This window comes from Cucurbita pepo, chromosome LG02 (genome assembly GCF_002806865.2).
Source record: "Cucurbita pepo subsp. pepo cultivar mu-cu-16 chromosome LG02, ASM280686v2, whole genome shotgun sequence".
Classification (NCBI taxonomy): domain Eukaryota; kingdom Viridiplantae; phylum Streptophyta; class Magnoliopsida; order Cucurbitales; family Cucurbitaceae; genus Cucurbita; species Cucurbita pepo.
In genome coordinates this window covers 213,799-237,551 of record NC_036639.1, presented here as the reverse complement: position 1 = coordinate 237,551, position 23,753 = coordinate 213,799, and the positions used below count along the sequence as shown (strand labels likewise).

Genomic DNA, 23,753 nt, shown 5'->3' with positions numbered 1-23,753 from the left:
AAAACTTCAGTTGTCCAAATATAATTTATTATATCAATGTTTCTTATTTAACTAATGTGAAATAAAAGATTTGATTTTAAATGAGATAAAGAGATGTTTAGCTATACTGAATAATAATGAGATCAAGAGAGAAGTAAAATTAAGAAATCCAGATTTATTGAATAAATTAAAAAAAAAAAAAAAAAAAAAAAGTAAATGCAGCCGACAGACAGAATATCAAAACGACAGCGTCCGAATCAGCATTATAACCCTTTGCCTTGCATATATGCGAGCCATTAAAAGCAACTCCGCTCGATGAAATCAAATCAGAATCTCCGCGGTATCATCAACGGTCCAGATTCTTCCAAGGCCAGATGATTCAGAGTCTAGAGGTTGCAAGCTTTATGAGATCCTTTCTCAAGATCTTACCGGACGGATTTTTGGGAATGGAATCCACAAAAGCCACCCGCCGGATTCTCTTGTACGGCGCCACCTGTACAAGCACACGTGGACCCCTTCTCAGCTTATGATTATAGAGTTGACGAGATAAAACAATAATAATAATAATAATTAACCATTTTTAAAATAATATAAAATTTATTTCTACTAATTAAACAAACTTAATTAATTATATTATAAATTTTTTTAATTTAGACCAAATATTGTTAAAATAGTATGAAATTTATTTATAAAATCTATGTTCCAAATTTTACACCGACTGATATTAAATACTGACCTGTTTTGCCACGAATTGCATTACATCTTCATGTGAAATGTCACTTCCACCCTTTCTTACCACGTAAGCCATTGGATACTGCCCAACCTCCTTGTCTGGAAAACTGGAATTATAAAAGAAAAAAAAAAGACTTAATAAAAATCATATACTTCAAATTAAATTGACAATATTAGTAATCCTTGGAATAAATCGTTTATAATGAAATATTTATCAAAAATATTAAATTCAAAGCCTAATTGTGTTGTTTTGTTGATTAAGACATGGTGAGTAAATAAAAATACAATATAGGGATAGAAATGTAATTTTGTCCACTCCTTGCTTCTTTTTAAACAGCGAATGAAAACCATGGATGGGATAATAAAATATCGCAGCCTGCTGGCCCACTGCCTTTTGAAGGATAATTTTTTTTTATTATTTAATAGTTAAAGGAGGCTTTTATCTATTCTAATGGTTTGAGATATTTTGATATTCATCACGTGATCAATATAAAAAGTGTATTTGGATCTAAAATTATTTCTTTTTTTTATTAAAGTTTTCATACCACTAAGTTTTTTTTTTTTTTTTTGTTTTTTTATTATTATTTTTTTTTTTAGAAAAATCTAAACAATTTTTATTAAAAATATGAATTTTGAGAACTTACGGGATCACAGCTGCATCAGAGATATTAGGATGTGTGAGTAATAACGCCTCTAATTCTGCTGGAGGCACCTGAATGTCAATATTAAATAAACAAAAAATCAGTAAATTTAATCATTAAAAAAGTGATGCGAATAAATACATTTTCAATAATTTTTCATTGATTGATCGTTTATCTAGAGATATCCATAAAGTTATGATGCGCATGAGTTTCTTAAGATTCCCATGGTGAGAGAAAGGTATATCGACTTTTTTACCCTTCATTTTTTCTAAAAAAATGTCAAATCAATATAAATTAACTTATTTTACAAAATAGCATATAAATGAAAAAAAATGATTAATTTAAGAAAAAAATGTCATATAAACTCAAATTATGTTAAATTAATATATAAATTATCTAAAAATAATAATTTTTTATGGGGTGGTTTTATTTTTAAAAATGTAGTGATTTTTAGAAAGAAAATCCATGTAAAATTACCTGATAACCCTTGTATTTGATGAGTTCTTTGAGCCTATCAACCACAAAAATAAAACCATCTTGATCGATGTAACACAGGTCGCCCGTTCTCAACCATCCCTTTGAGTCGAGCGTTGAGGCTGTAGCCTCCACATTACCAAAATACCCTACAAAAACCAATGTAAAAAAAAAAAAATAATAATAAATAAAACTGTTTAGTAAAATTTATTTTATCAAATTGAAGGAATAAATTGGGAAAATTTGTAGAATTAATGAAATACTATACACTGGTTAAATAATTAAATACTATAAATTTGTTGATATTTAATAAAAAAAAATAAAAATATATGGTTTGCGAATTAAATTTATAAATTATATATATTTGAGGATGCATCGCACTATTGTTAAAATAATAGATTAATTTAAAAAAATACGATATGATCCTGAATTATTTTTTAAAAAGAAACACGTTATTGTTAAAAATTATTTATATAAGATAAAATCATTGTCTTAAGGATTATTCTTTAAATTAAGGAAATTAATTAACGCTGATATTATTTGACTCGACACATGTCGCCATTGACCAAATTCTTACCTTTCATAACGGTGGGTCCTCTGAGCCAAAGCTCTCCGGTCCGGTTCACGGGCAGAGCCTCGCCAGTTTCCGGTTCAACAATCATTGCCTCAGTGCTCGGAGACAAAAGCCCCGCCGTGCCATACCGGCGGCTCTCCTCCAGAGAATCAGTGGAAGCTCCTATTCCGGTGGACTCCGTTAACCCATACCCCTGAAGAATCGCAACATTCGGATATTTCTCAACAAAACCCTCAATGACCTCCTTCCCCAGCGGCGCTCCGCCGGACAACGCCGTGTGCAAGGAGCTCAAATCGTACTTGCCCTTTATCTGCTCGGCGGCGTTCACTAGCGCCACTAGAATCGGGGGCACAAGTGGCAGATACGTTGCCCTGTACTTCTCAATCGCAGACAACATCTCATGAATTTCGAATTTGGACAAGACGATGATCGTGGATCCTGAAGACAGCAGCCCCGTCGCGAAGGCCACGAGTCCATAGATATGAAACATCGGAACCGTACAGATAAAAGTCCCTTCCCCTTCGCTTAATCTGAACCTCGTCACGACCACTTGAACCATCGCAATTAAATTTTTATGAGACGACACTACGCCCTTGCTCGCCCCTGTCGTTCCAGACGAATAAAGCAGAGTCGCTGTGTCGTTTTGCTCAACCCGTTCTTTGATTCTACTCTCACTGGGTTTTTTCCTCATCATTTCGTTCAACGTGGACACGATTTTGACTGAGGGGGTATGAATTTCGCCGTCAATAAGGACGATTGGCAATTTGGAGCTGGCGATTTTGGGGAGTAATTGTTGGGTTGTGAAAGCTAAAATGGGTTTTGAATCGGCGATCTGCTTGGCGATTTCTTGGGGAGTATTGAGGGGATTTGTGGTGGTGATGATGGCGCCGATGGACATGACGGCGAGGCAAATGATGGGGAAGAAAATGGAGTTAGGGGAGAGGAGGAGGATGACGTGGCCTTTTCGGATTCCCATGTCGGAGAGAGCAGAGGCGACGGAATCGACGGCTTCCCAGAGGTGGGAATAGGTTATGTGTTGGCCGGTGGTGGCGTCGATGAGGGCGATTTTGCCGTTGTGAGGGCGGGAAGAGATGAAGGTCGTGGCATCGAGTGATTGGTTCGGGGGGAGAGGGATTGGGTGGCGCTTGCTGTGGAAGATTTTGGTGGATTTGCAGAACCCGCTCCTAGGATCTATTTCGCCGCCGTGTTCCGCCATCTGGTTGCCGGAGAAAAGGGAATTTTGTAACTGAGCTTTGAGATTGATTTTGGGTAGTGGGGGATTGAGTCGGAGTTGGCTTGTATAGAAGCTGTGGAGCCGCCGTCGTTGACGGGCCAAACTTCTTCTGAAAACAATAATAATAATACTAATATGTTCTAACTTGTTTCCTTTTAAATTGAAATAATAATTTAATTTCGTTCAGTATCCCGACAAAAATAATGTTGCCAAAAATGAGGAAACAATAAAGTTTGTTCGTTTTTTGGATTTTTCTTCTTTTAGGCCGAGTGTAGTTTTTGTCCATATTTGTGATTCGAATATAACTGGGCCGAAGGAAAAGCCCATTCACTGATATGGGCCGTTATTAGATGGGCCGAACGAAAATCCCATTCACTTATCGTGGCCCAGTTTGGAGCCCATTTTATCAGCTTTCGGGTCGAACTAAGATGCGACGAGGGATATTTGGTAAAAAGAAGTAATTGGATTTTGAAGCATACACGTGGATGAGACGCTAACGCTGCTTGAATCTATGGCGCGGATTCGAAGATGAAATCCCGACCCATTTCCCTTCACATTATCAAACAAGAAGAAAGTGGATGCAATTTCTCCGTTACTCTCTTATAAACGCTCTTTTCAGCAGATTGAATTGAAGAAATCCTCTGAGATTTTGTAAGAATTATGGCTTCCTCCGCCACTAATCTGCTTCTATCTTCATCCTTCTTCGGAACGAGTACCTTAATTTCTCCTCCGACTCCGAAAACCACCAGATCGACGACACATTTGTCTTTCATTTCGAAGAGAAAGGTTGTTGTTACGCGAAGCATTCTTAGCGAGAAGCCCAATTCTGAACACTTGAAATCGATTTCATCGCAAGCTACTTTGGCTGCCCTAATCTTCTCTTCGATTGCGCCACAAGCTTTGGCGGTGGATGACGCTAGCCCTCCGCCTCCTCCTCCTCCGGTGATTGAAGCTCAAGCGGTGAGTCCCAGTACTTCAACTTCCTCGCCCTTCTCTCAGAATGTTCTTCTTACTGCTCCGAAACCTCAATCTCAATCGGTTTCGGACCTTCCAGAAGGTACTCAATGGCGGTACAGTGAATTCTTGAATGCGGTGAAGAAGGGGAAGGTGGAACGAGTTAGGTTTAGTAAAGACGGCTCTGTGCTTCAGCTCACTGCCATCGATGGCCGTCGTGCCTCTGTGATTGTCCCCAATGACCCTGATCTTATCGACATTCTTGCTATGAATGGTGTTGATATTTCTGTTTCTGAAGGCGATACTGGAAATGGGTTGTTCAGTTTCATTGGTAATTTGTTGTTCCCGATTTTGGCTTTTGCTGGATTGTTCTTTCTCTTCCGCCGTGCTCAGGGCGGCCCTGGCGGTCCCGGTGGACTAGGTGGGCCCATGGATTTTGGAAGATCGAAATCCAAGTTCCAAGAAGTGCCTGAAACTGGAGTGACTTTTGCTGATGTTGCTGGAGCTGATCAAGCTAAGCTTGAATTACAGGAAGTGGTTGATTTCTTGAAGAACCCTGACAAGTACACAGCTCTTGGAGCTAAAATCCCAAAAGGTTGTCTCCTTGTTGGACCGCCCGGTACTGGAAAAACTCTTCTGGCTCGGGCTGTGGCCGGTGAGGCTGGTGTGCCATTCTTCTCGTGTGCTGCCTCAGAGTTTGTAGAGCTGTTTGTTGGTGTGGGTGCTTCGAGAGTGCGGGATTTGTTTGACAAGGCCAAGTCCAAAGCTCCTTGCATTGTGTTCATTGATGAGATTGACGCTGTGGGGAGACAGAGAGGGGCAGGTCTTGGAGGTGGGAATGACGAGAGAGAGCAAACAATCAATCAGCTCTTGACTGAGATGGATGGCTTTTCTGGTAATTCCGGTGTCATCGTGTTGGCTGCTACAAACAGACCAGATGTTCTTGATTCAGCACTGTTAAGGCCTGGTAGGTTTGATAGGCAAGTCACTGTCGACCGTCCTGATGTTGCCGGGCGGGTTAAGATTCTTCAGGTCAGTGCATTGGAAACTCTTCTTGGTTTAAGTTCAAAGAAATTGTAATAGTTTCTGGGTTTGAGCTAATAAGTCACTTAGGCTATTGTTGTGAAATTGATGTGTTGCAGGTGCACTCAAGAGGGAAGGCCCTTGCTAAAGATGTTGACTTCGAAAAGATAGCAAGGAGAACCCCTGGCTTCACTGGAGCTGATCTGCAAAACTTGATGAACGAAGCAGCCATTCTTGCAGCCCGGCGTGATCTTAAGGAAATCAGCAAAGATGAGATATCAGATGCTCTTGAAAGGATAATTGCAGGGCCAGAAAAGAAGAATGCCGTTGTCTCGGATGAGAAGAAGAAATTAGTTGCATACCATGGTATATTATATTGATCATCATTGTTCTGTGAACTTCAATTCTCTAGCTTTTTTAAATTTATTAACAGTTCATTTTGTTTTCCAAATGCAGAGGCAGGGCATGCTCTTGTTGGTGCGTTGATGCCAGAATATGATCCCGTGGCGAAGATATCGATTATTCCTCGAGGCCAAGCTGGTGGACTTACCTTTTTCGCTCCAAGTGAAGAGAGGCTCGAGTCTGGATTGTACAGCAGAAGCTACCTGGAGAATCAGATGGCTGTTGCCCTTGGAGGAAGGTATATATCATTCATTGAAACCATCCGTGTGATGACCCTAATATTTGATTGTCTGGCATATTACTCATCAGTCTTTTATGACAACTTTTACAAGTATCAAATCATTCTTTTACTTCAATCTGTAGCCGATTGTTGTAGTGTTGAGTTATTTAGAGCTTATACTCAATTTGTATTCAATGGCTATTGCAGAGTGGCTGAGGAGGTGATATTCGGAGACGACAACGTGACAACGGGTGCATCGAACGACTTCATGCAAGTTTCTCGAGTAGCAAGACAAATGGTTGAGAGGTTTGGATTCAGTAAAAAGATTGGACAAATTGCGATTGGTGGACCGGGCGGAAATCCGTTCTTAGGTCAACAGGTATGCTCTAATACCGTCACTGAATTCAGAGGTTACCTTCATATTTTGACGGACTGACTTGTAATGAATATTTTTATTTAACTTGCAGATGTCATCCCAGAAAGATTACTCCATGGCAACTGCAGATGTTGTGGATGCAGAGGTTAGGGAATTGGTAGAGAAGGCATATTCAAGAGCTAAGCAGATTATCACGACCCACATTGACATTCTTCACAAGCTTGCACAACTCCTTATCGAGAAAGAAACCGTGGACGGGGAAGAGTTCATGAGCCTCTTCATCGATGGAAAGGCCGAGTTATATGTTGCTTAGAATACAGATATTGACACGGCATTGTATTATAAACGTTAAACACACAGATGAATCAACTAATCATTTCACAAAATTGCATACTACTTAATTGATAACTTACAGATCCCATGGTATGCCGTTTTGCCTGATATCATCCCCACTGTTTTGTTACAACTTAGAACAAGAAGAAGAAGAAGAAGAAGAAGAAGATGGAAGTAGAAAAGGAGTTATAGATATTTAAAAAAAAAAAAAAAATAGACCTAAGAACTTGAGAGAGTTGAATATTCAATACGCTCTGCCTCTATGCCTTTTCTTCTCTAATGTGCATGCTTCATTCAGCATGTCAGCCGCATCCTTTGGCATTCCAAGCTTAACAAGGGCAACAGCCTGCAAGTAAAATGCAACGTGCCACTCAGGGTGAATCAATTGTGCTTGCATTGCATCTCTAAGTGCAAAGTCTGGCTGATCACACAGCAGATGACAAATACTTCTACGTGCGTAGACTGTTGGAGAAAGTACATTGCCCACATCAATGAACTGCATGCACATAATACCATGAACAATAGGGTCAATCTTTGAGCACAGAGCAACACAAAAATCACTATCATCCAAATGTTCTGTATTTTCATGGTCACGAGATATATAGCTCACCGTAGTATAGCCATCTATTGCACCTTCAAAATCTTTATCTCGAAATGCGATGTCGCCTCGCTTGCGTGCCTCCAACATGTCTCTTATCTGTTGCGTCCATTCTTGGAAGGAAAGCTGCATAAACCCATATGGAGAGGGAAAATTTTAGCATTTAAGAACTATGAACATTCGAAGTGGGAAAAATGTCAGCCATAGAGCTGGTTTACTTCGTAGGATCCATCATCGTCTTTATAGTGTGACAGTAGCAAAAGCTGATGAATGGCTGTAAGGTCCACTCGAGCACAAGCATCACCCATTTGAGATAGAGGCTGTTGCGACACCAACGGTATTCGCTCTTGTTTTGGGATGCCCAGCATTTCATATGATGGAATCTATAAGCAAGAATTTATCACTTTAGAAGCTAGAATACTGACTAAACTGGAAAATTTTGCGGTCCTCAAAACAGAGCAAGCAAGAAAGCAAGCAAATTCTCCAAAATGAACATGAACCAGGGCCTGCAGAATCTACAGTTCATCAGCACCTAGTTGGTAAATGAAAACTACAAAGACATGAACTCATAACGTCTAATCACGCACCAACAAAAGTCCTCAAGATCAAAAGGGAAGCGCTTACATCACACTTGTTTTGGAGGGGGACGAGTGCTGCAACAAGTTCTTTAATACTTGGTCGATCCATTGGCTCATATTGCAAGCACTGTGAAGCAAGCTCAAACACTAAAGTCGCCTCTTCAGTTGAAAACTTCCCCTCCAAATGTGAGTCCATCAACAGACTAATGTGTTTACCTCCTATCATATCAAGTGCCTGCATACAAGCCGAGTAGTTGCTATTGACATTCATAACATATCTCAAGAACCCCAAATTCTTTGATCAAAGCGTACGTACTTGATTTGGAGGGACATGCTTTCCACTAAGAAGATCTAACAGGATAGTCCCAAAGCTATAGATAACGCTTTCAGGAATTACAGTTCCTGAAATAAGCACCCAATTATGACAGTGAATAAATCCGAAACAATGGAAAAGTAGATGATCACAAGCTTGTTGGTTTCCTTTAAACTTTGGCATGGATATCATAAATAGAAGAGGAAAAAAAAGCAGAAGAGGTTGAAGCACCATCTTTTAGATACTCTGGAGGTGTATAGGCAAGATTAGTGCTGTAGCTCTTCCCATCCATGCTGTTTTTCATCAACCCGAAACACGATAGCCGAGGATCGCCGTCCTGCAAAATCTCTACAAATCAACACAGCAAGACAATATGATCATAATAAAAAAGGGGGGGTTGTTTGTTTATTGACACTCCACCTCGTCAAATAGAACTCTGTCTGCATTCAAGTCGTGGTATAATGGACGTGCTGCTTGACTGCAATATTCTAGTGCTTCAGCAATGTATAGAGCAACTCTTAAACGCATTGCCCACTCAATGGTTTGTTTCTCCCCTGTCAATGAAAGAAACAAAACATTGCATTCATTATCCAAGTTCTAAGGATCCACAGCCAGAATTTCATTATTTTAGTCATTGAAGATTTGAAGAACAAGAAGAACAAACACAGATTGAAAGTTACAGTGGAATAAGTGCTTTGCAAGGGTGCAATTGGGCATGTATTCCGCAACAAGCAGCCTTTCGTCGCCCTCGCAGCAAAACCCGATTAAATTGGCGAGTCTTTTGTTTCTCAATTTCCCCACACCATATGCTTCCGCCTGAATCAGAGTTCATCGATAACAGCATAAGCAAATATGGATTAAGACACCAAATCAGAACCCTAGAAATTGAGAAAGATGAACAAAGCGTGCTTACGGCAAACTGTTTGGCGTCCGGCCACGCAGCTTTGCTGAATTTTTTAACAGCAATACAGCCTAGGTTATTCTCTGTCTGGAGACGCCCCCTGTAAACGACATTAGAAGCTTTATCGCAGATTTCCGATACAATATGATCGGAGCTGAAGTTGTTAGTCGCCGCCTTGAGGTCGGCGAAGGAAAACTCAAGGAACGAGGGCGCGCAATCACCCGTCGGCGGGGCGGCTTCTACTTCATTCTGATGGTGGTGGTTCTGGTGAATAGAATTATTGGCATGGGCATGGGCATGGGCATGGCCACGGCCATCGTCATCGGCAGAAGGGTTTTTCAGTTGAAGTAAGGAAGATAGGCAACAGCCCATAACTCACTCGATTCGACTCTAACCTGCAATCGGAACTCGAATTTTCAGTCAGAAATGAAAACCAGAAGCGGGCGGAGGAATATTGAGAGAGCGGTTTGAAATGGAATTTCTAGAAAATGCGCTCGTTGGCTTGTGAAGAAGATAGAGAAACGGAGCTAATTTCTGCAGGTTCATCGTGGTGTGATTGCCGTCGTTGTCTCCTCGGTGGCTCATTCTGTTTCTGTTTCTTCTGTTCACTCCCAGCGGCTAACAGAGGCATCGTCTTCTTGGATTCTTCTGCAAATGCGTTGTCGTAAGAGAAAATGGTACCAACATTCGTTGTAACTTCCCTTCTATTCCTTCATTAAAACAACTATGTTTGTTGCAACGGAACACAGCTTTCTCCTTTTCTTCTTCAATTTCATCTTCAATTTTGGTTTACATTAATCTCTCTGTTCGTCTTTCTAATAATATCATCCTCTAACCTTTCCCATATTTCTAAGTGCTGATCGAATGATAATGACTAAAACAAGAACCATATTCATACCCAAAAAAAGGAAACAACAACCATATTCAAAGATCGCCGCCATGGATTTTGTAATTTAATTAATCCACTATGCATGCAACTTCACCAACAAGAGTGGAGCAGACGTGTGGAAAAATACTTGTGAAATAAAGTTTATATTTAAAGATTAGTATGGATCATTATCCACTAATTTTCATAAGAACAATGAATGAAATAGACAAATCAAATCATCACTTCCTATAATGGGATGGTCATCAAAACCAGTTGATCAACTGTACAACACACACCTTATAATTCTATATCTATATATATATATATATATTTTTTTTCAATCTCTCGTTTTCCTCGATAAAATCATGTGGATATTTAATTAGTATAGTAATTTCGTGTATAAAAAATTCCCTTATTTTTCCGATGCTTGTTGCTGTGACAGAGCGTTTAGCAGCGAAACTCTGGCACTGATCAAACTCCTGAATACCTTCTGGCTTCGAGTTTCAATGTCGCTAAACCAATCCTCTGAATCTCTCATCTTCTTCATCGCCTTTTCCGTTTCTTCTTTTCCTTTCTTCTTTAATTCTCTCAATTTCTCAGATCCGATTTCTCTGAACTCTCGAATCCCTTTCTCCTCCTCCGCTGATTTCTTTGAAAGGCGATCCAATCCTGTCCACGCCCATGGCTTCCTAGTCGAGAACGATTCAGCGATTCCGTTGAGTAGCGCGAGAGAAACCGCCGTCGTCACTCCGACGACTTCTTCGATCGCGGAGGCAAGATCGGCGGCGGTGGTGCCTTGTTCCGCCGTTCTGATTTTCTTCTGTAAAGTCGAAACCAGTTTCGCCATTTGCCTAGCTAGTCTCTTCCTAGCTTTAACATATAAAGCGATCTTCTCTTCGTCCTTCCTCCTCATCGCGACCTGCGCGGCGGAGTGCTCTTCTTTGAGCGTGAGAATCAAAGTCTGGAAGATTCCGTAAACATCGACGAAGGTTAAGAAATGTTCGAGAAGCTTATTGATCCAGTGCGGCTGGTGGCGGAGAGATTCTTGAGTCTGAGGGAGGTTGAGAACGTCGTCGAGATGGTTGTGGACGGTTTTGAGGCGGTTCAGGCCGTCGCATATCCAGGCGGCGGTTCGGGAATCCAAACTGAGCGACCAGGATTTGAGATTGGCGATCTCGTCCTTGAGTTGGAAAATCAAGGGGTGCGATCTACAGGGGAGACTGATGGAACGGACGTGATGAGAGAGGGCGGGCTTGGGCGGAGACTTGTTTGGAAAAGAGAAGGATCGCCGGAAAACGCCGACCATGGCTGTGATTTTGATGAGAGCGGAGTGAGGATTTAGGACTTTTGGTGAGGAAAAAGGGAAGGGATTTTTTGAAGTATATAAAGGGGAGCGGAGAAGGCGTGGAATTTGAGAGTGGAGAGAGAGTGAGGTGCACGAGGGAAACCAAAATTTATCAAATGTTCAACTTTTTTTTTTTTTCTTTTTCTGCGGTTAATTAACTTAAATTAACCTTTATGTTTTTACTCAAATCTATTTTATTTGATTATTAAATTTAACTTTTAATTTTGTATTTAATAAATTTATAATTTTATATATAATTTTTTTTTTTTTGACAATAATGGTTAATAAAAACTTAAAAGAATTGATGTTAAAATTTATACCAATATTTTTAGGTTATTTATCTTCGCTTGTTTAGTTTTAAGCAATTTTATGTTCGATGACTTCATACAAAGTTTTCTAGAACATATGTGAAGTAATGAAAAAATATGCTAAAGTGACTCGTATCAATCCAATGTTGAAATGTTGTCATATGTGGGAGAATGTCAGGTCATAAGGTGTTGAATCCTGATTCCAAATTCTTATTTGAATTTTGATTAGAAATATGCTACAAATGTGTTTTTCGTTGAATCATATTTATTTACCAACCAATCATTTTAGAATCCTTACCTCTTGTATTACTAAAATTTAGTGGTTAAAAATTATTTAATTTAATTTAAAAAAAATGAATCTATTCATATTAAATAATGGCGGCTTCTAAAACTTTAGGATGTAATTTAATTTCATTGGTGTCGTTTTATTAAATCGAAAATATAAAAGCCACCTGAATAAAAAGTTTTAGCCTCCAAGAAAAAAAAAAAAAAAGTAACGGTCAAAGGCGAAGTATTTTGTCTTTTGTTCTTGGTGGGGAAAGGGGACTGGATCCGCGAATAAGTTCAAAATGAAGATGGAAGGCATAGGGCGGCCAATCACGTAGCAGCACGGAGGCGGTTGTTTTCTACCGTTCTCGTTGGGAGGGACACCACGTGGCTTGACACGCTGGAAGGTCTGTTTGCGGGCCCCATCTACGGCTGCCCTCATTTGTTTTTTAAACCAGAATAATATACTAATTACTTCCATTAACAAAATTAATCACCATAATACAAATATATAATATCTCTTAGCTATGAACTTGTACGGTTATATGAGTAGACTCATCGAAAAATACAAATTTGTTCGAATCATGTCCAACTCGAAAGATACGTTGTCTTTTAACACAATATCGTGCATCTTTATTTCGCAACAAGTACAACAGACACTCAAATTAGACGAAATAGAATTGATTGAGCAGACAACATATACGGTCTGTATTAATTAAATCTCTAAAAACTTAAAAAAATAATAAATATTTTGTGTGCATTAAATTGAAAAACTATTGAAATGAATGGCATGAATTTCAAGTATATAGTAACATTAAAGAAGAACAGATTCAGCAATGAATGAACACAGTGGAAATTGCCAATTCTTTGAGTAGCAAAAATAATGGTAATGGTTATGTAAATCAATTAAATATATATATATATATATATTGTTTATTTATTTATTTGAGTCCCCTCTGTGTCTTTAATTTGGTATGCTCTCCCTTTTACATACCATACCAAGGAATAATAAAATACAAAATTTAATTATATTATAATTGATTGTACCACTTCTTAATAATTCACTTTTATTTATGTTTTGTCCAAATCATGCATCCTAACCATTCTAACAACGTCATTTTCATGTAAATTATACTAAATTAGAACCAAAAATTCTAAGAATAAAATAACATTTATTTTTAAAAATCAATCAATCATAATCGCCCACCAAACAACACAAGGAATCTAATAACTAGAAGTGGCCTCCAAAACGTGACCCTATTCAATATAAAATATATATATAGTTTTGCAAAAGGAAATAATTAAAAAATAGTTTATTATAATAAAATGAAAAATAGTTATCCTAACCGCCCAAGCCCAAAAAAAAAAAAACTTAAATTTTGAAGGAAAGTTCAAAAGTAGGAGAGAGCCGTATTTAAATGAGTACAGATTCTATTAAATAACTCTAAAAGACTCCTTTTAAAATTGTGACGTTACTGATTATGAACTTGAGCTCTTACTAATTGTTTAGAGCCAGACACCGGACGCTGTGTTAATAAGTATGCTAGCTCCAAAGATGTGGATGGTAAAATTTTACATTGGTTTGAGAGTAAACGAAACATTCCTCCATAGTAGACATGTTTTAAAATTGTAAGACTGATAACGATACGTAACGGACCAAATCAATAATATCTACTAACTATGAGATTAGGCTGTTACCGTAACCGCTTAAAATGAATATTGAAAGGGCGGCTTAGATCCATTCCCCCTCTCCAGTGCCCTTTGCCTTTGCTAAAAGACCCTTAAGCTAACTCTCCTTCTCTATCTAGCTGTCTCCACGATTTTTGGGGTATCATTCCAAAAGTTCCATAAAAGTAATATTAATTTGTTGATTCTTTCATCCATAATGCATTTCAGATTAACATTAATTAAATTATTAAAATGTGTCTCATGACGTGGCACCTTGTTTTGCCTTTCATTTTTTTTAAATTTAAATCCACACCAACATGGATCACATTATTACTTTTATGATAATAATAATAATAATATTATTGTACTTTCTCTATAAATATTAGAAAAATAGACTGACCTCTAGAGTTCCATCAATGGGCCTTAACTATCAATCCCTGGCCCATGTGTAAACATGAAATTATCGGCCCAGCCCATTGGTTATAAATGAAACGAGACGTAACGAACTCATGACGTGGCACGTGGGATGAAATGCGTTTTTCAAAAAACTGCCGCGAACGTTTATTTGACACGTGGCTTCTAATTAAACTCAATTTAAAAGTAGGGAACCAACGATTTAGGGCAATAGGATTTTGAATCAGAGCAGAAAAACGGGGAGCGAGCAGCAGAGGCGAGAGGAAACGAAGATGGAGAAAGAACCGCCGCCACTCTGTTTCTCCGATGTAGCCATTGACGGAAAGTGTTCACGTCGGAGGAATGTAGAAGAAACCTGCGAGCGACACGCAGAGCGCCGACGGACCAGTTGAGACCGGAATGAAGACGAAGCATGCATCTCCGGCAACGGAGACATAGGAATCACCGACTAGTCGCATTTCCGGTAGCCTGCCAGGTTCGTCGCTGCCGATTGCGTTTTGTATTTAGTAATGGCAAAAGGTAATTCGTGTCCTTTTATTGGATCTTTTCTTTACTCGATAACGCCTCGNGGGAAAAAAAAAAAAAAAAAAAAAAAAAAAAAGGGTTTAATTTATGATTGGTTGCGAGTCACAGAATTAGTTTAATTAATGTTGTTCCACGTGTGTAATTAAAAGCCTAAGCTATGAGGGAGTTGAAACCAAGTTTGGGTAAAGCCCTTCACAAATGAAGAACAATAAAGAAACTAATTTATGAATTATAACTAAATATAAGACATTAATTACAGACCAAAAGCAAAAGCAAAAGCAAAAGCAAAAGCAAAAGCCAACCAACCAACTAATTAATCTAATTCGCAAGAAAATTTCGTATGATCTTCTCCTAATAATAAAGCATCAAGCTGTGAATTTAATTGTACTAACCTTTCAAGCTCCCGACCCTACAAATAACCTCCGCCGCCGGAGCTTCCCAAATCCCACTTCGTCTTTTCATTTCACTGAATCCGTCACTACACTCACTCGTCTTCATCTTCTGTATTCTCCAACTCGCATCCGCCATTTCTTCCCCAACCAGATCCTCATATAACTTTTCCCATCCCATTTCCCAATCTCCACGGGCATCGCACAGACCCATACTCCCATTTTCCCAATCCGTCCAGCTCCATCCTCTGTCCAACGAACCCATCACCTTTTCCACGCACTCACCCTCACATATTACCTTGCACGGCCTGCATTTTGTCCCGCTCAGCGGCCCTGGACTCGACATTGCCGCTACCGGAACTCCAAATCCCCGCGGCGGAAAATTGTACTGCCGCTCCGTCACTATACAGAACGGTAACCGTTTCGTCACAAATGGAACTCCTCCGGTGGTCAGCTGTTCCTTGAAGGCGGTTTCCGAGTTCAGTTGCCGGAGTCCGGCGGCGTCCAGTTTCGGAATTAGAGCGAGGCGTGAGAGAGCGACGGTGGAGGTGTTGAGATCTCCGACGCCGAGCCGGTCGTTGAGTCCGCCGTACGAGGATCCTGGCGGCACCACGTACTGTCCGGAGACGAAGTTATCGGGTCGGAGCGGAGCGTTCCAGAACCCGTCGACCCGAGTCCGAACAATCCAATCGTATGTGAAATTGTTGAGTTCTTGGTACGTCCGGATCATTGTCAGGCATCCTTCTACCAAATTGAAATACTGCAAAAGCCCCTGCGAAAAAAACACATCCATTCACATTTAGTAGGGGCATTATCGTACTTTTTCACTTAAAAAGTACATAAACTGGGGCACATCCACTGCATGACAATTACGTCCTCCATGTATTCGTTTACTTTATAAATTTTTGATAAATTGATTACATACAAATCGAAATTTTGAATTAAGAGGGTATTAAACTTCTTAATCCAATGATTTGTTCATATGAACATAAAATGGAAAATTGAAAAACCTATTATAGCAATATATTTGAAATAAATGGAAAAATGAGCTTATTATTAATAAATATATAAATTTGAAAGAGAAATTGAACATGGAAGTATAATAAGAAATTCAGTAAAGCTCCTAAACATAAAACTGGAATTATGTGATTACATTTGGGGGTTATGTTTTGAATTTAATTCAGGAAATTAGTGCTATTAATAAAACGTTTTTGTTTGACCTTAGTTCCCTTTATTTCTAAATTTCTGATGAAATACTAAAAGCGACCAACTATTTTTTATTCTATTCTTCGGTTGATTTGACGAAGAAAGAGAAGGAATGAATTCAAAGGGAAGCAAAGGGTTTAAGATTTATAAAATCAAGCAAAAAATAAAGGAGAGAAAAAAAAAAAAAGTTAGTTACAGATACAACATCCGCCTCTCATCTTCTTCCTAACAGCCACCTAATCGAATAACGTTTCAACCTAAAATTTGACCAAAAATTTCAAAACGTTTTACAGATCGATAGACCAAAGAACCTGGATTCCGTTGGGCGAGTTCGCCGCCGTCAGAAGCCGGACTTGCGACTCCGTCTCCGGAATCGGTTTCGGCTTGAAGATTTTCACGGCGGCCAGTTTCGGCGCTGCTCTCAAGTACGATAACTTGAACGAGTTCCGGTCTAGCGGACTGTGTAGAAACAAATCCGCATTCGGATACTCCTTCAGAATATTCTCCGTAATCGACGGTCCGGTTACCTCGAATCTCCTCGCTCCGCCGACTAAACACACCGCCATTTTCGATTTCTGTAACTCCGCCTTCTTCTTTCTCCACTTACGAGCCTCGGCGGACTCCTCCGCCTCCACGGCTCCTCTGGGAGGCTTACTCGGAGGAAGACCAAACGAAGAATCATCAGTTCGATGATTCGATTCGTGAGGCTGTTGAAACGAGGCGCCGATGATGAAGGATCGAAGCGGGGCGAGAGAGGAAAAAGGAATCGCAGGAACGGTTGAGACGGAGAAAAAGGCGATGAGAGAGAGAGGAGTTAGGACTAGAAAAAGGAGACGCCAATCGACATCGGTAGCCCACCTTCGAAACGCCATGGCGATTTTCTTACGGCTTTTGAGCATGGAAGAGCAGTGGAATATGGAAGAAAGTGAAGGAAATCAATGGCGGAATTTGGTGACTGAAATCCGTGTTTTCATTTGGAAGGAAATCGGTTAGGTCAGGCATTGGAAGAAGATGGGACCGACTTTTTGCGTGAATGAAACGTACGATATTCAAATATGAATCGGGACGCAAAGGTAATTTACATCCCATTCATTAAACATTAATAATATTTAAATGTTTTTTTTTTTTTTTTCCTTTGCCATGAAAATAAGATACGACGCTTTAATGAAAATTGAATTTGCCTAATATGATTTTATTATTATTATTATTTTTCAATTATCTAAGATATTATTTTACATAATTAACTTGTTTAAGGAGGCCTCATTTTTATATATTATTAAACTTAAAATATAAATATATGATTGATTTAAATTCAATTTTCCAAATTTTGGTAATATCATTAATTTATTGCTATTTTTAGTTTAAAAAATTAGATTTTTTTTTTTTTGTCAACCCTCTCAATATAATTTTGAATGCATATGGGTATGGCGTCGTTTCTGGAATAGAAATTATTATTATTATTATATTGCAAATTGACCTAAAAGTTAACTTAAAATCAACTGCAATGACTAATTTTAAAAAATGAGTTAATTATATTAATTAAGTATGATTAATCATCTAACCTATCATTTGGTAGGTCAACTGATAATCTCAATATGCTACAAAACTAACTTAATTTCCTTGATGGTTTTGATTTATTAAACCTGTTGGACTATTTACCATTTTTTCCAATAAAAATGTGGGAGAGAAAGGTATAAGGACGTGTTGAAAATTAAGCAAAGGCTGCTTAGAATCATCTTTTGTAGAATTTTAAAATTGACTTCGAGAGTTTTATTTTCTTAGTCACTTGTTTGAATGTTTTTTTTTTCTTTCCATTTTTACCCTTCCAAATTTTAGATACTACAAGCACAAAATATAACATGTATATATATATATTTTTTTTTCCTAATTTGATAAAATATCGAAAAATATTTAGTAAAGATAAAAAATAAATAAAAATAAATAAAAAGAAGAGGAAAGAGATAAATTAATTTGGGTCAAGATATCCTCTGTTTTGAAATTAGGTTGTTAAGATTAGTTTCTATTTAAGGCAAAAAAAAAAAAAAAAAATATTAATAAATAAATGATTTTCTAAAAATAATTAGGATAAACTATCGGTTGCTTGTTAAGATAGTATTATTGGTAAAAATGTATTTTGAAATGAATTAATTTACCTCCCACGCAGCTTAGGAAGCAACGACACCGAGTCGACAAAACCAAAGGCAATGCAACTCCAGCATTGTGGGCACCGTTTTTGTTTTCTTGTTTTTAAGGTTAAGAGTCCAACCACACCACTTTAATTGAGATACTCAAATTGTTACAAGAAAGTGTTGAAACCAAGGGCGATATCTTTTGGCCCTACATGGGGTTGTTATATACACTGCACTAAAATCAACGGCTCTTGTTGAATCAACAATTTCTCGGTGAAAATAAAGGTTAGCAAAGTACTCACTTGAGTAAGGATCAGCTCGTTTAGTCCGACAGAATCTCTTCCAATTCCAAACTTGGCTCCTCATAGTTACTTCCCTCATATTCCACACTTGTGTTGAACGGATCTTTATCTTGGAACTCAACTTGTTCTTCCTCTTCTTCTGAGTCCGGCCATTCTGGCTCATAATCATCATTGTTTTGGTTGTCGCCTACTGTCGCAGCCTCGTCTCTTCTTCGTGTCGTATCATGTTTTCTGCGTCCTGAATTATCAGACTTGACATGAAACCCGGCCTCTTCACATATACAAGGCGATGGGTTTTCATGAAATTCACCCCTGCCAGGCCGCATCTCATTTGGCTCCCCCATGAAGCCTCTCTGATATGTTCTTACTCTGGAGGAAAATGCTCCCCATGTCATGTTGGCTCTGTTCGTGAACAACCTATACAGTTTCTTGGCATTTGGACGAATGGTAGGCTTGTGTCCGAAGTATCTTCTGAAATAGAATTGAATTTTACAAAATTATTCATCACATAGATATATATATTTATTTTGTTGAAGAGGGAAATTCCGCACCTTCTTCCAGCCAGTATTCTTGCCATATTTCCATTATTGTTGGTGACAAATACATCACTCTCGTCGCAGACAATAAAGTCGAGCGCAGCCATGCGAGAGGAATATGAAGAAAATTTTTCCAATTCCTGTTTGGAAGCTATGGTTTCTTTGGAATAGAAATTAGGAAAAAGGGCTTTGAGAGGGGCTAGCGTCTCTTCCCCTCCATATACTTCACCAGATGCCACATAGATATGGACGTCCTGCCCATATCCCAGCGCTCTCAGCATCAAACCAACCTCTTCTGGAGTCAGTGGGCATTTTCCATGCCTCCTTTCCTTCTCAGGATTGCTGACTTGCTGAAATAAATTCAAAGCAGCGTTACTTTAGTTGCCAGCTTATGTTTGAATTACCACAAAGAAAATAGATCCATCTAAATGTCAGGCAGTATACAGATCAGAGACAATTTCTTGCTTGTACATGAATTAACTATATTCCCCAAATAAGGATTAACTATATGCCAAACCAATCCCACGACCTCATTCAAACAACAAAAGCCACTGGGCTGGTTGACGTCACTACAATTGACTTGCAAATATTGGTGATAAGCACTGGATTTCTGTACATAATTAAAACTAGAGCCTTACATGTAATGTTTTCCATCGCCTTCGAATTTTTCCGAGTTCTCTCCTTTCCTTTTCACCTCCACCGTAATAGCAACCAGAGAATGCTAGCATATCTGGTTCAAACCTATGGCAATACACAAATGGCACGATTAAAATCACAATTGACGCCCCAATACTACAACAAGCCTCAGTACGCATTGCACGGCTTGGAATCAAGAGTAAACAAATTTTTATTTCTGATAAGAACCAAACTTTTATTGAGAAAAGAAAGAAAGAATACAAGGGCATACAACAAATCAAATTCGCAAAAGGAAACTAACTAAACGGAGTTCCAATCAAGTAAAATAAGACCTAACGAATAATTACAAAAGGTGTTCATTTACTGATGGCCAGAAAGGAATATAAAATCTGATAAGGTATCAAACATCACAAAGGGACCTTTTGCTTCCTCAAAAGATTCCATTATTCCTCTCACCTCATAACCCCCATAAAATAGCACAAACTCGAGAAAAGTCACAATCTAATGGCAAATGATCAAGATCTTCCTCCACCTTCCAACACATAGCGCAATAAAAAGGCCCAACCAACTAGAAAATCTTAAGAACCTATCTAAGGTTTTAATCCTTCTATGGACAACCAACCAAACAAAGAACTAAACCTTCTTAGGAACTTTCACCTTCCACAAACTCCAAAACACAGACTCCAAAATGCAGACTCTCAAACCAAAGGTGGATCTGCCAAAAAATCAAAGAATGAACTACAAGAGAAACCCCGAGGGCCTATTCACCACCCAATTATCCTCCCAAAAATAAGTATCCCTCCCATCCCCCACGGAGCACTAAACCAAACAAGAGAAAAAGGGGCTCTCAGATGAGATTTTTTTCCATGGATTTGTGCAAGTGTCTTTAACCCCACTCCAAAGGATGAAGACCGTATTTAGCCAGTAGGCCTTTGTTTAGATTCCTTGAGTTCAGTAACTCTAACACCACCCCCCAAAGTTATAGGCTTTCCCACAGCCCACAAAGAGTAAACAAATAATTACTCTACAATACCATATGCACATTGGAATTTAGAATCTTCACTCAGACTAGGAGATTTATTTGTTTACAGAGCCATTTTGATGGCATTAGCATGTGTAAAAGAAATTGAATGATTGTAAATAATCTTTCTAAAATTGAATGTGTTTCTATGCAAGAATATAGGTAAATANATTCATTTCATCAAAGCAACATCTGATGAATTATTAAAATCTGTAGTTCATTTACTAAATAAATCATTTGAGAACAGTACACCTGTGAAACAAGCGTACGCTATAATAACCAACCAATCAACAGAAAAGACCAGCAATTGTCCATAATAGTTCCATAATGACAACTACGATAATTTAGGACCATGGGTTTATCACCACGTACCTGAGGTGCAAAGCAATGTAATGCATGCTTCTTGCCCGCATTCGATGGACCAATTTTTCACCCATTTTCTCTATTGAGTCTGTGAATTTCAACGCATGGTAGTTAACTCTGCATCTCAGTTTCTGTAAATCTGTCTCCAACTTGTTTGCTAGTCTATAATCGAACTTGGAGAGCTGAATAGCCTGACACATTCTGAATACTTCTGAGTATATAATTACAAATTAATATAAACATGAGACATAGCAAATGCACAAGAATGAGAAGTTACAGATTCACTGTAAAAAAATTCTAAGAAAAGCATGCAATGGAAACATGTATAAGAAATCAATGCTTGCATTGATAATTGAAAACCGAACAATAACAAAAGTTGCATGTCCATATGGTCAAATGGGTTGTAGAGAACGGAGAACTTACATGCCTTTTCAAAAGAACAGGTAAGACACGGTTCTGATAACATCTTTCACTACATTTCCTGGGGACACGCATTGAGTGAGCATTCCATGTTTTCCTGCCCCTTTTTGGCAGATGATGAATTATTTTCACATCTTTTGACAGGAATGATATAAACCAATCAACATTGAAGATCTCTGAAAAGTTGCTGTCAAGAAACAACAAACACGTATCAGAAATCTAGCAAGGATAACTAAAAGCAGAAGTTGCTTTTATTTTATAAAATGTTATCAACCTGGAATCCTTCCAAAAGGACTTTTGATCAAGCTTAGGCACAATAAGGGTGGCATTTAATATGCGTGCTGCAACAACTGCATCTGTTATCTGCTAGCAGGAGCTTTAGTCAGCTTGAAAATAACCAGAAGAAAAGAAATCAAATCAATTTTTGCACCAAAAGGATAGGCAATAACACAATTATCTTAGAGCTTTGAGAGAGGGCATTGCAACTATGGAAGGTCTACTGATACACAACTAATACGGTAATGGCCAACAGCTCCATGGCATGTGCATATTATGGCCACCCACCACACATCAAATTCAACCAACCATTTTCCAAGTGAAAAGCAATGCAAATACAAAATCCTCAACAAGAAAAATGCAAGCCAGTGAAATTACCCCAGTTCTTTGTTGATTTAAACCTCCACTAGTTGCAATCAGCAAATAACGATTCGGATGAGTAATGGCATTAGCTTCTGCAGCAATGTGGAAAAATATAAGTTCTTCTGCTTCTCGAGCAAAAATTAAAAAGCGAATACGATGCGAGCTCTGTACAACCAGGTTTAACATGAATTCAATCTCTCTCGCTATGTTTTCAAGATGGATAAAAATTTTAGAAATATAAAAGCCCGGAAACACCAGCATTTAGGAAAATTAATTTGGGTATCTAATCATCTCTAAATCTACAGAAGAAAATACTGTAACTTAATTGCTTCCGATTGCCAAACCGATAACAAAACTAAACCTCTGAATTCAACTAAACCCATATTAAATAGCAGAGTGTGGGAGGAGCTTGGAATTTCTGGGAAACATACTCCGGAACTTGTTGCTAGCATTACTGCATCCAGAGTAGAACTTCGCATTTCTGGAAGTCCAAAGATCACGGCCGGATCTAGCTCCATTGCGCTGGTTACAACGGGAAGACAATCACGTCACAAGAAAACAAGATCTGTTAGCTCCGGCATCAACTAGCAGAAACAGTATAAGACACTCAAGTGGGAAAATCGAGAAAACCCTAACCGGAACGCGAAAATGCGCAACTCCAATCGCCTTGTCGGAAGCAGAATTGAACTGAACCTATTACACGAAACGAAATTCAGCAAATAGAATCTAACAAAAAAAAAAAATCAATAACAGACAAGAAATACAAAGAGGGAGGGGATAGCTACCGGAGGAATGCGGCGGGTATGATCGGAAACATTGGGAGAAGGAGCAAGAAAAGAGAGAAGTGCAAAGAAAAGAAGCAGGGCACCGAAAATGGACGAAATGAAAGGGATCAAGAATCTAAACCGATTATAATAGTGGTTGCGGCGCCGCTGAAAAGCCATAGCTCCTGGTGACAGTGACCACCGAAGCTCCTGACTCTCCGTATCGGTGCTCCACTCTGATTGGGAAGGAGGAAAATGGCCTGAAGAAAATGAGAAGAAGAAAGAAAAAAAAGGAAAAGTGGATCTCTGTGAGCTACGGGTCCAGCAAAGGCTGAAGAACCATCACCTTTTTTATATTTCTGAAAAAGAACACTCGGATGCCGACAATGGAATCGCAGACATCAAATATATAGCTCATCGTGGATTCATTGGAGAGCTTTGGTCGGAGGTGGCCGGCCCGTTTTCCTTTATTGGTTATTATTTTGGATAATAATTGAAATTGGGTGTGGATTGTTTTTAGGGGCTAAATTAGGATAATCATTGTTGGGTGGGAACAGCTCAGTGAACCAAATCTTTCAGTCTGTCTTCACCCATATTAAGATCCATTCATAAATTTAAATC

The 23,753-nt window shown here is 38.7% G+C and overlaps 6 protein-coding genes across 8 annotated transcripts; 1 reads left to right on the top strand and 5 right to left on the bottom strand.

Moving 5' to 3' along the window:
• Window positions 1-160: 160 nt before the first annotated feature.
• Window positions 161-3,763, bottom strand: LOC111786431 (4-coumarate--CoA ligase-like 5). Its single transcript, XM_023666697.1, has 5 exons — window positions 2,404-3,763; window positions 1,830-1,975; window positions 1,356-1,423; window positions 716-818; window positions 161-472 (listed from the first exon to the last, which is right to left on the bottom strand). Exons 1-5 carry the CDS (start codon window positions 3,614-3,616, stop codon window positions 359-361), a joined length of 1,644 nt encoding a protein of 547 aa, XP_023522465.1. The 5' UTR covers window positions 3,617-3,763; the 3' UTR covers window positions 161-358.
• A 401-nt stretch (window positions 3,764-4,164) lies between these two features.
• LOC111786398 (ATP-dependent zinc metalloprotease FTSH, chloroplastic) lies at window positions 4,165-7,015 on the top strand. Its single transcript, XM_023666694.1, has 5 exons — window positions 4,165-5,620; window positions 5,731-5,977; window positions 6,068-6,251; window positions 6,441-6,612; window positions 6,701-7,015. The coding sequence occupies exons 1-5, from the start codon at window positions 4,295-4,297 to the stop codon at window positions 6,920-6,922; spliced, it is 2,151 nt and encodes a 716-aa protein (XP_023522462.1). The 5' UTR covers window positions 4,165-4,294; the 3' UTR covers window positions 6,923-7,015.
• On the bottom strand, window positions 6,986-10,210 carry LOC111786415 (probable serine/threonine-protein kinase At4g35230). Its single transcript, XM_023666695.1, has 9 exons — window positions 9,345-10,210; window positions 9,112-9,247; window positions 8,852-8,985; window positions 8,663-8,768; window positions 8,435-8,520; window positions 8,165-8,353; window positions 7,759-7,923; window positions 7,553-7,666; window positions 6,986-7,438 (listed from the first exon to the last, which is right to left on the bottom strand). Exons 1-9 carry the CDS (start codon window positions 9,702-9,704, stop codon window positions 7,187-7,189), a joined length of 1,542 nt encoding a protein of 513 aa, XP_023522463.1. The 5' UTR covers window positions 9,705-10,210; the 3' UTR covers window positions 6,986-7,186.
• A 402-nt stretch (window positions 10,211-10,612) lies between these two features.
• On the bottom strand, window positions 10,613-11,113 carry LOC111787565. Its single transcript, XM_023667575.1, has one exon. The coding sequence runs from the start codon at window positions 11,111-11,113 to the stop codon at window positions 10,613-10,615; it is 501 nt and encodes a 166-aa protein (XP_023523343.1).
• Window positions 11,114-14,926: 3,813 nt separating this feature from the next.
• Window positions 14,927-17,448, bottom strand: LOC111786385. Its single transcript, XM_023666693.1, has 2 exons — window positions 16,634-17,448; window positions 14,927-15,888 (listed from the first exon to the last, which is right to left on the bottom strand). The coding sequence occupies exons 1-2, from the start codon at window positions 17,219-17,221 to the stop codon at window positions 15,115-15,117; spliced, it is 1,362 nt and encodes a 453-aa protein (XP_023522461.1). The 5' UTR covers window positions 17,222-17,448; the 3' UTR covers window positions 14,927-15,114.
• Window positions 17,449-18,575: 1,127 nt separating this feature from the next.
• LOC111786365 (O-fucosyltransferase 16-like) lies at window positions 18,576-23,668 on the bottom strand. Of its 3 annotated transcripts, XM_023666674.1 has the most exons (11): window positions 23,479-23,668; window positions 23,154-23,368; window positions 23,005-23,061; window positions 22,800-22,890; window positions 22,384-22,460; window positions 22,004-22,092; window positions 21,737-21,916; window positions 21,319-21,510; window positions 19,928-20,030; window positions 19,305-19,639; window positions 18,576-19,224 (listed from the first exon to the last, which is right to left on the bottom strand). In XM_023666674.1, exons 2-11 carry the CDS (start codon window positions 23,310-23,312, stop codon window positions 18,774-18,776), a joined length of 1,734 nt encoding a protein of 577 aa, XP_023522442.1. In that variant the 5' UTR covers window positions 23,313-23,368; window positions 23,479-23,668; the 3' UTR covers window positions 18,576-18,773. The 3 variants fall into 3 exon arrangements, with proteins under 3 accessions (XP_023522442.1, XP_023522433.1, XP_023522449.1); XM_023666665.1 differs by having other exon boundaries at window positions 23,154-23,668; XM_023666681.1 differs by having other exon boundaries at window positions 21,319-21,500; window positions 21,733-21,916; window positions 23,154-23,663.
• Between the last annotated feature and the right edge of the window lie 85 nt (window positions 23,669-23,753).

Bases quoted from the DNA above. Each gene is read 5' to 3' on its own strand.
- LOC111786431 (XM_023666697.1), bottom strand. From the start codon at position 3,616: ATGGCGGAACACGGCGGCGAAATAGATCCTAGGAGCGGGTTCTGCAAA. The intron at 1,976-2,403 runs GTAAGAATTTGG...TGGTTTTTGTAG, and splicing joins AGGACCCACCGTTATGAAAG to GGTATTTTGGTAATGTGGAG. The intron at 473-715 runs GTCAGTATTTAA...GTGCTTGTACAG, and splicing joins TGCAATTCGTGGCAAAACAG to GTGGCGCCGTACAAGAGAAT.
- LOC111786398 (XM_023666694.1), top strand. From the start codon at position 4,295: ATGGCTTCCTCCGCCACTAATCTGCTTCTATCTTCATCCTTCTTCGGA. The intron at 5,621-5,730 runs GTCAGTGCATTG...GATGTGTTGCAG, and splicing joins GGCGGGTTAAGATTCTTCAG to GTGCACTCAAGAGGGAAGGC. The intron at 5,978-6,067 runs GTATATTATATT...TTCCAAATGCAG, and splicing joins GAAATTAGTTGCATACCATG to AGGCAGGGCATGCTCTTGTT.
- LOC111786415 (XM_023666695.1), bottom strand. From the start codon at position 9,704: ATGGGCTGTTGCCTATCTTCCTTACTTCAACTGAAAAACCCTTCTGCC. The intron at 8,769-8,851 runs GTGGAGTGTCAA...GAGATTTTGCAG, and splicing joins ACAGAGTTCTATTTGACGAG to GACGGCGATCCTCGGCTATC. The intron at 7,439-7,552 runs GTGAGCTATATA...ATGTGCATGCAG, and splicing joins CAATAGATGGCTATACTACG to TTCATTGATGTGGGCAATGT.
- LOC111787565 (XM_023667575.1), bottom strand. From the start codon at position 11,113: ATGAGGAGGAAGGACGAAGAGAAGATCGCTTTATATGTTAAAGCTAGG.
- LOC111786385 (XM_023666693.1), bottom strand. From the start codon at position 17,221: ATGCTCAAAAGCCGTAAGAAAATCGCCATGGCGTTTCGAAGGTGGGCT. The intron at 15,889-16,633 runs GTTCTTTGGTCT...TTTTTTTCGCAG, and splicing joins ACTCGCCCAACGGAATCCAG to GGGCTTTTGCAGTATTTCAA.
- LOC111786365 (XM_023666665.1), bottom strand. From the start codon at position 23,312: ATGGCTTTTCAGCGGCGCCGCAACCACTATTATAATCGGTTTAGATTC. The intron at 21,917-22,003 runs GTTGATAACATT...GTTTCTTGACAG, and splicing joins TCCTTTTGGAAGGATTCCAG to CAACTTTTCAGAGATCTTCA. The intron at 21,511-21,736 runs GCATGTAAGTTC...AGAAGTATTCAG, and splicing joins TTACCTGTTCTTTTGAAAAG to AATGTGTCAGGCTATTCAGC.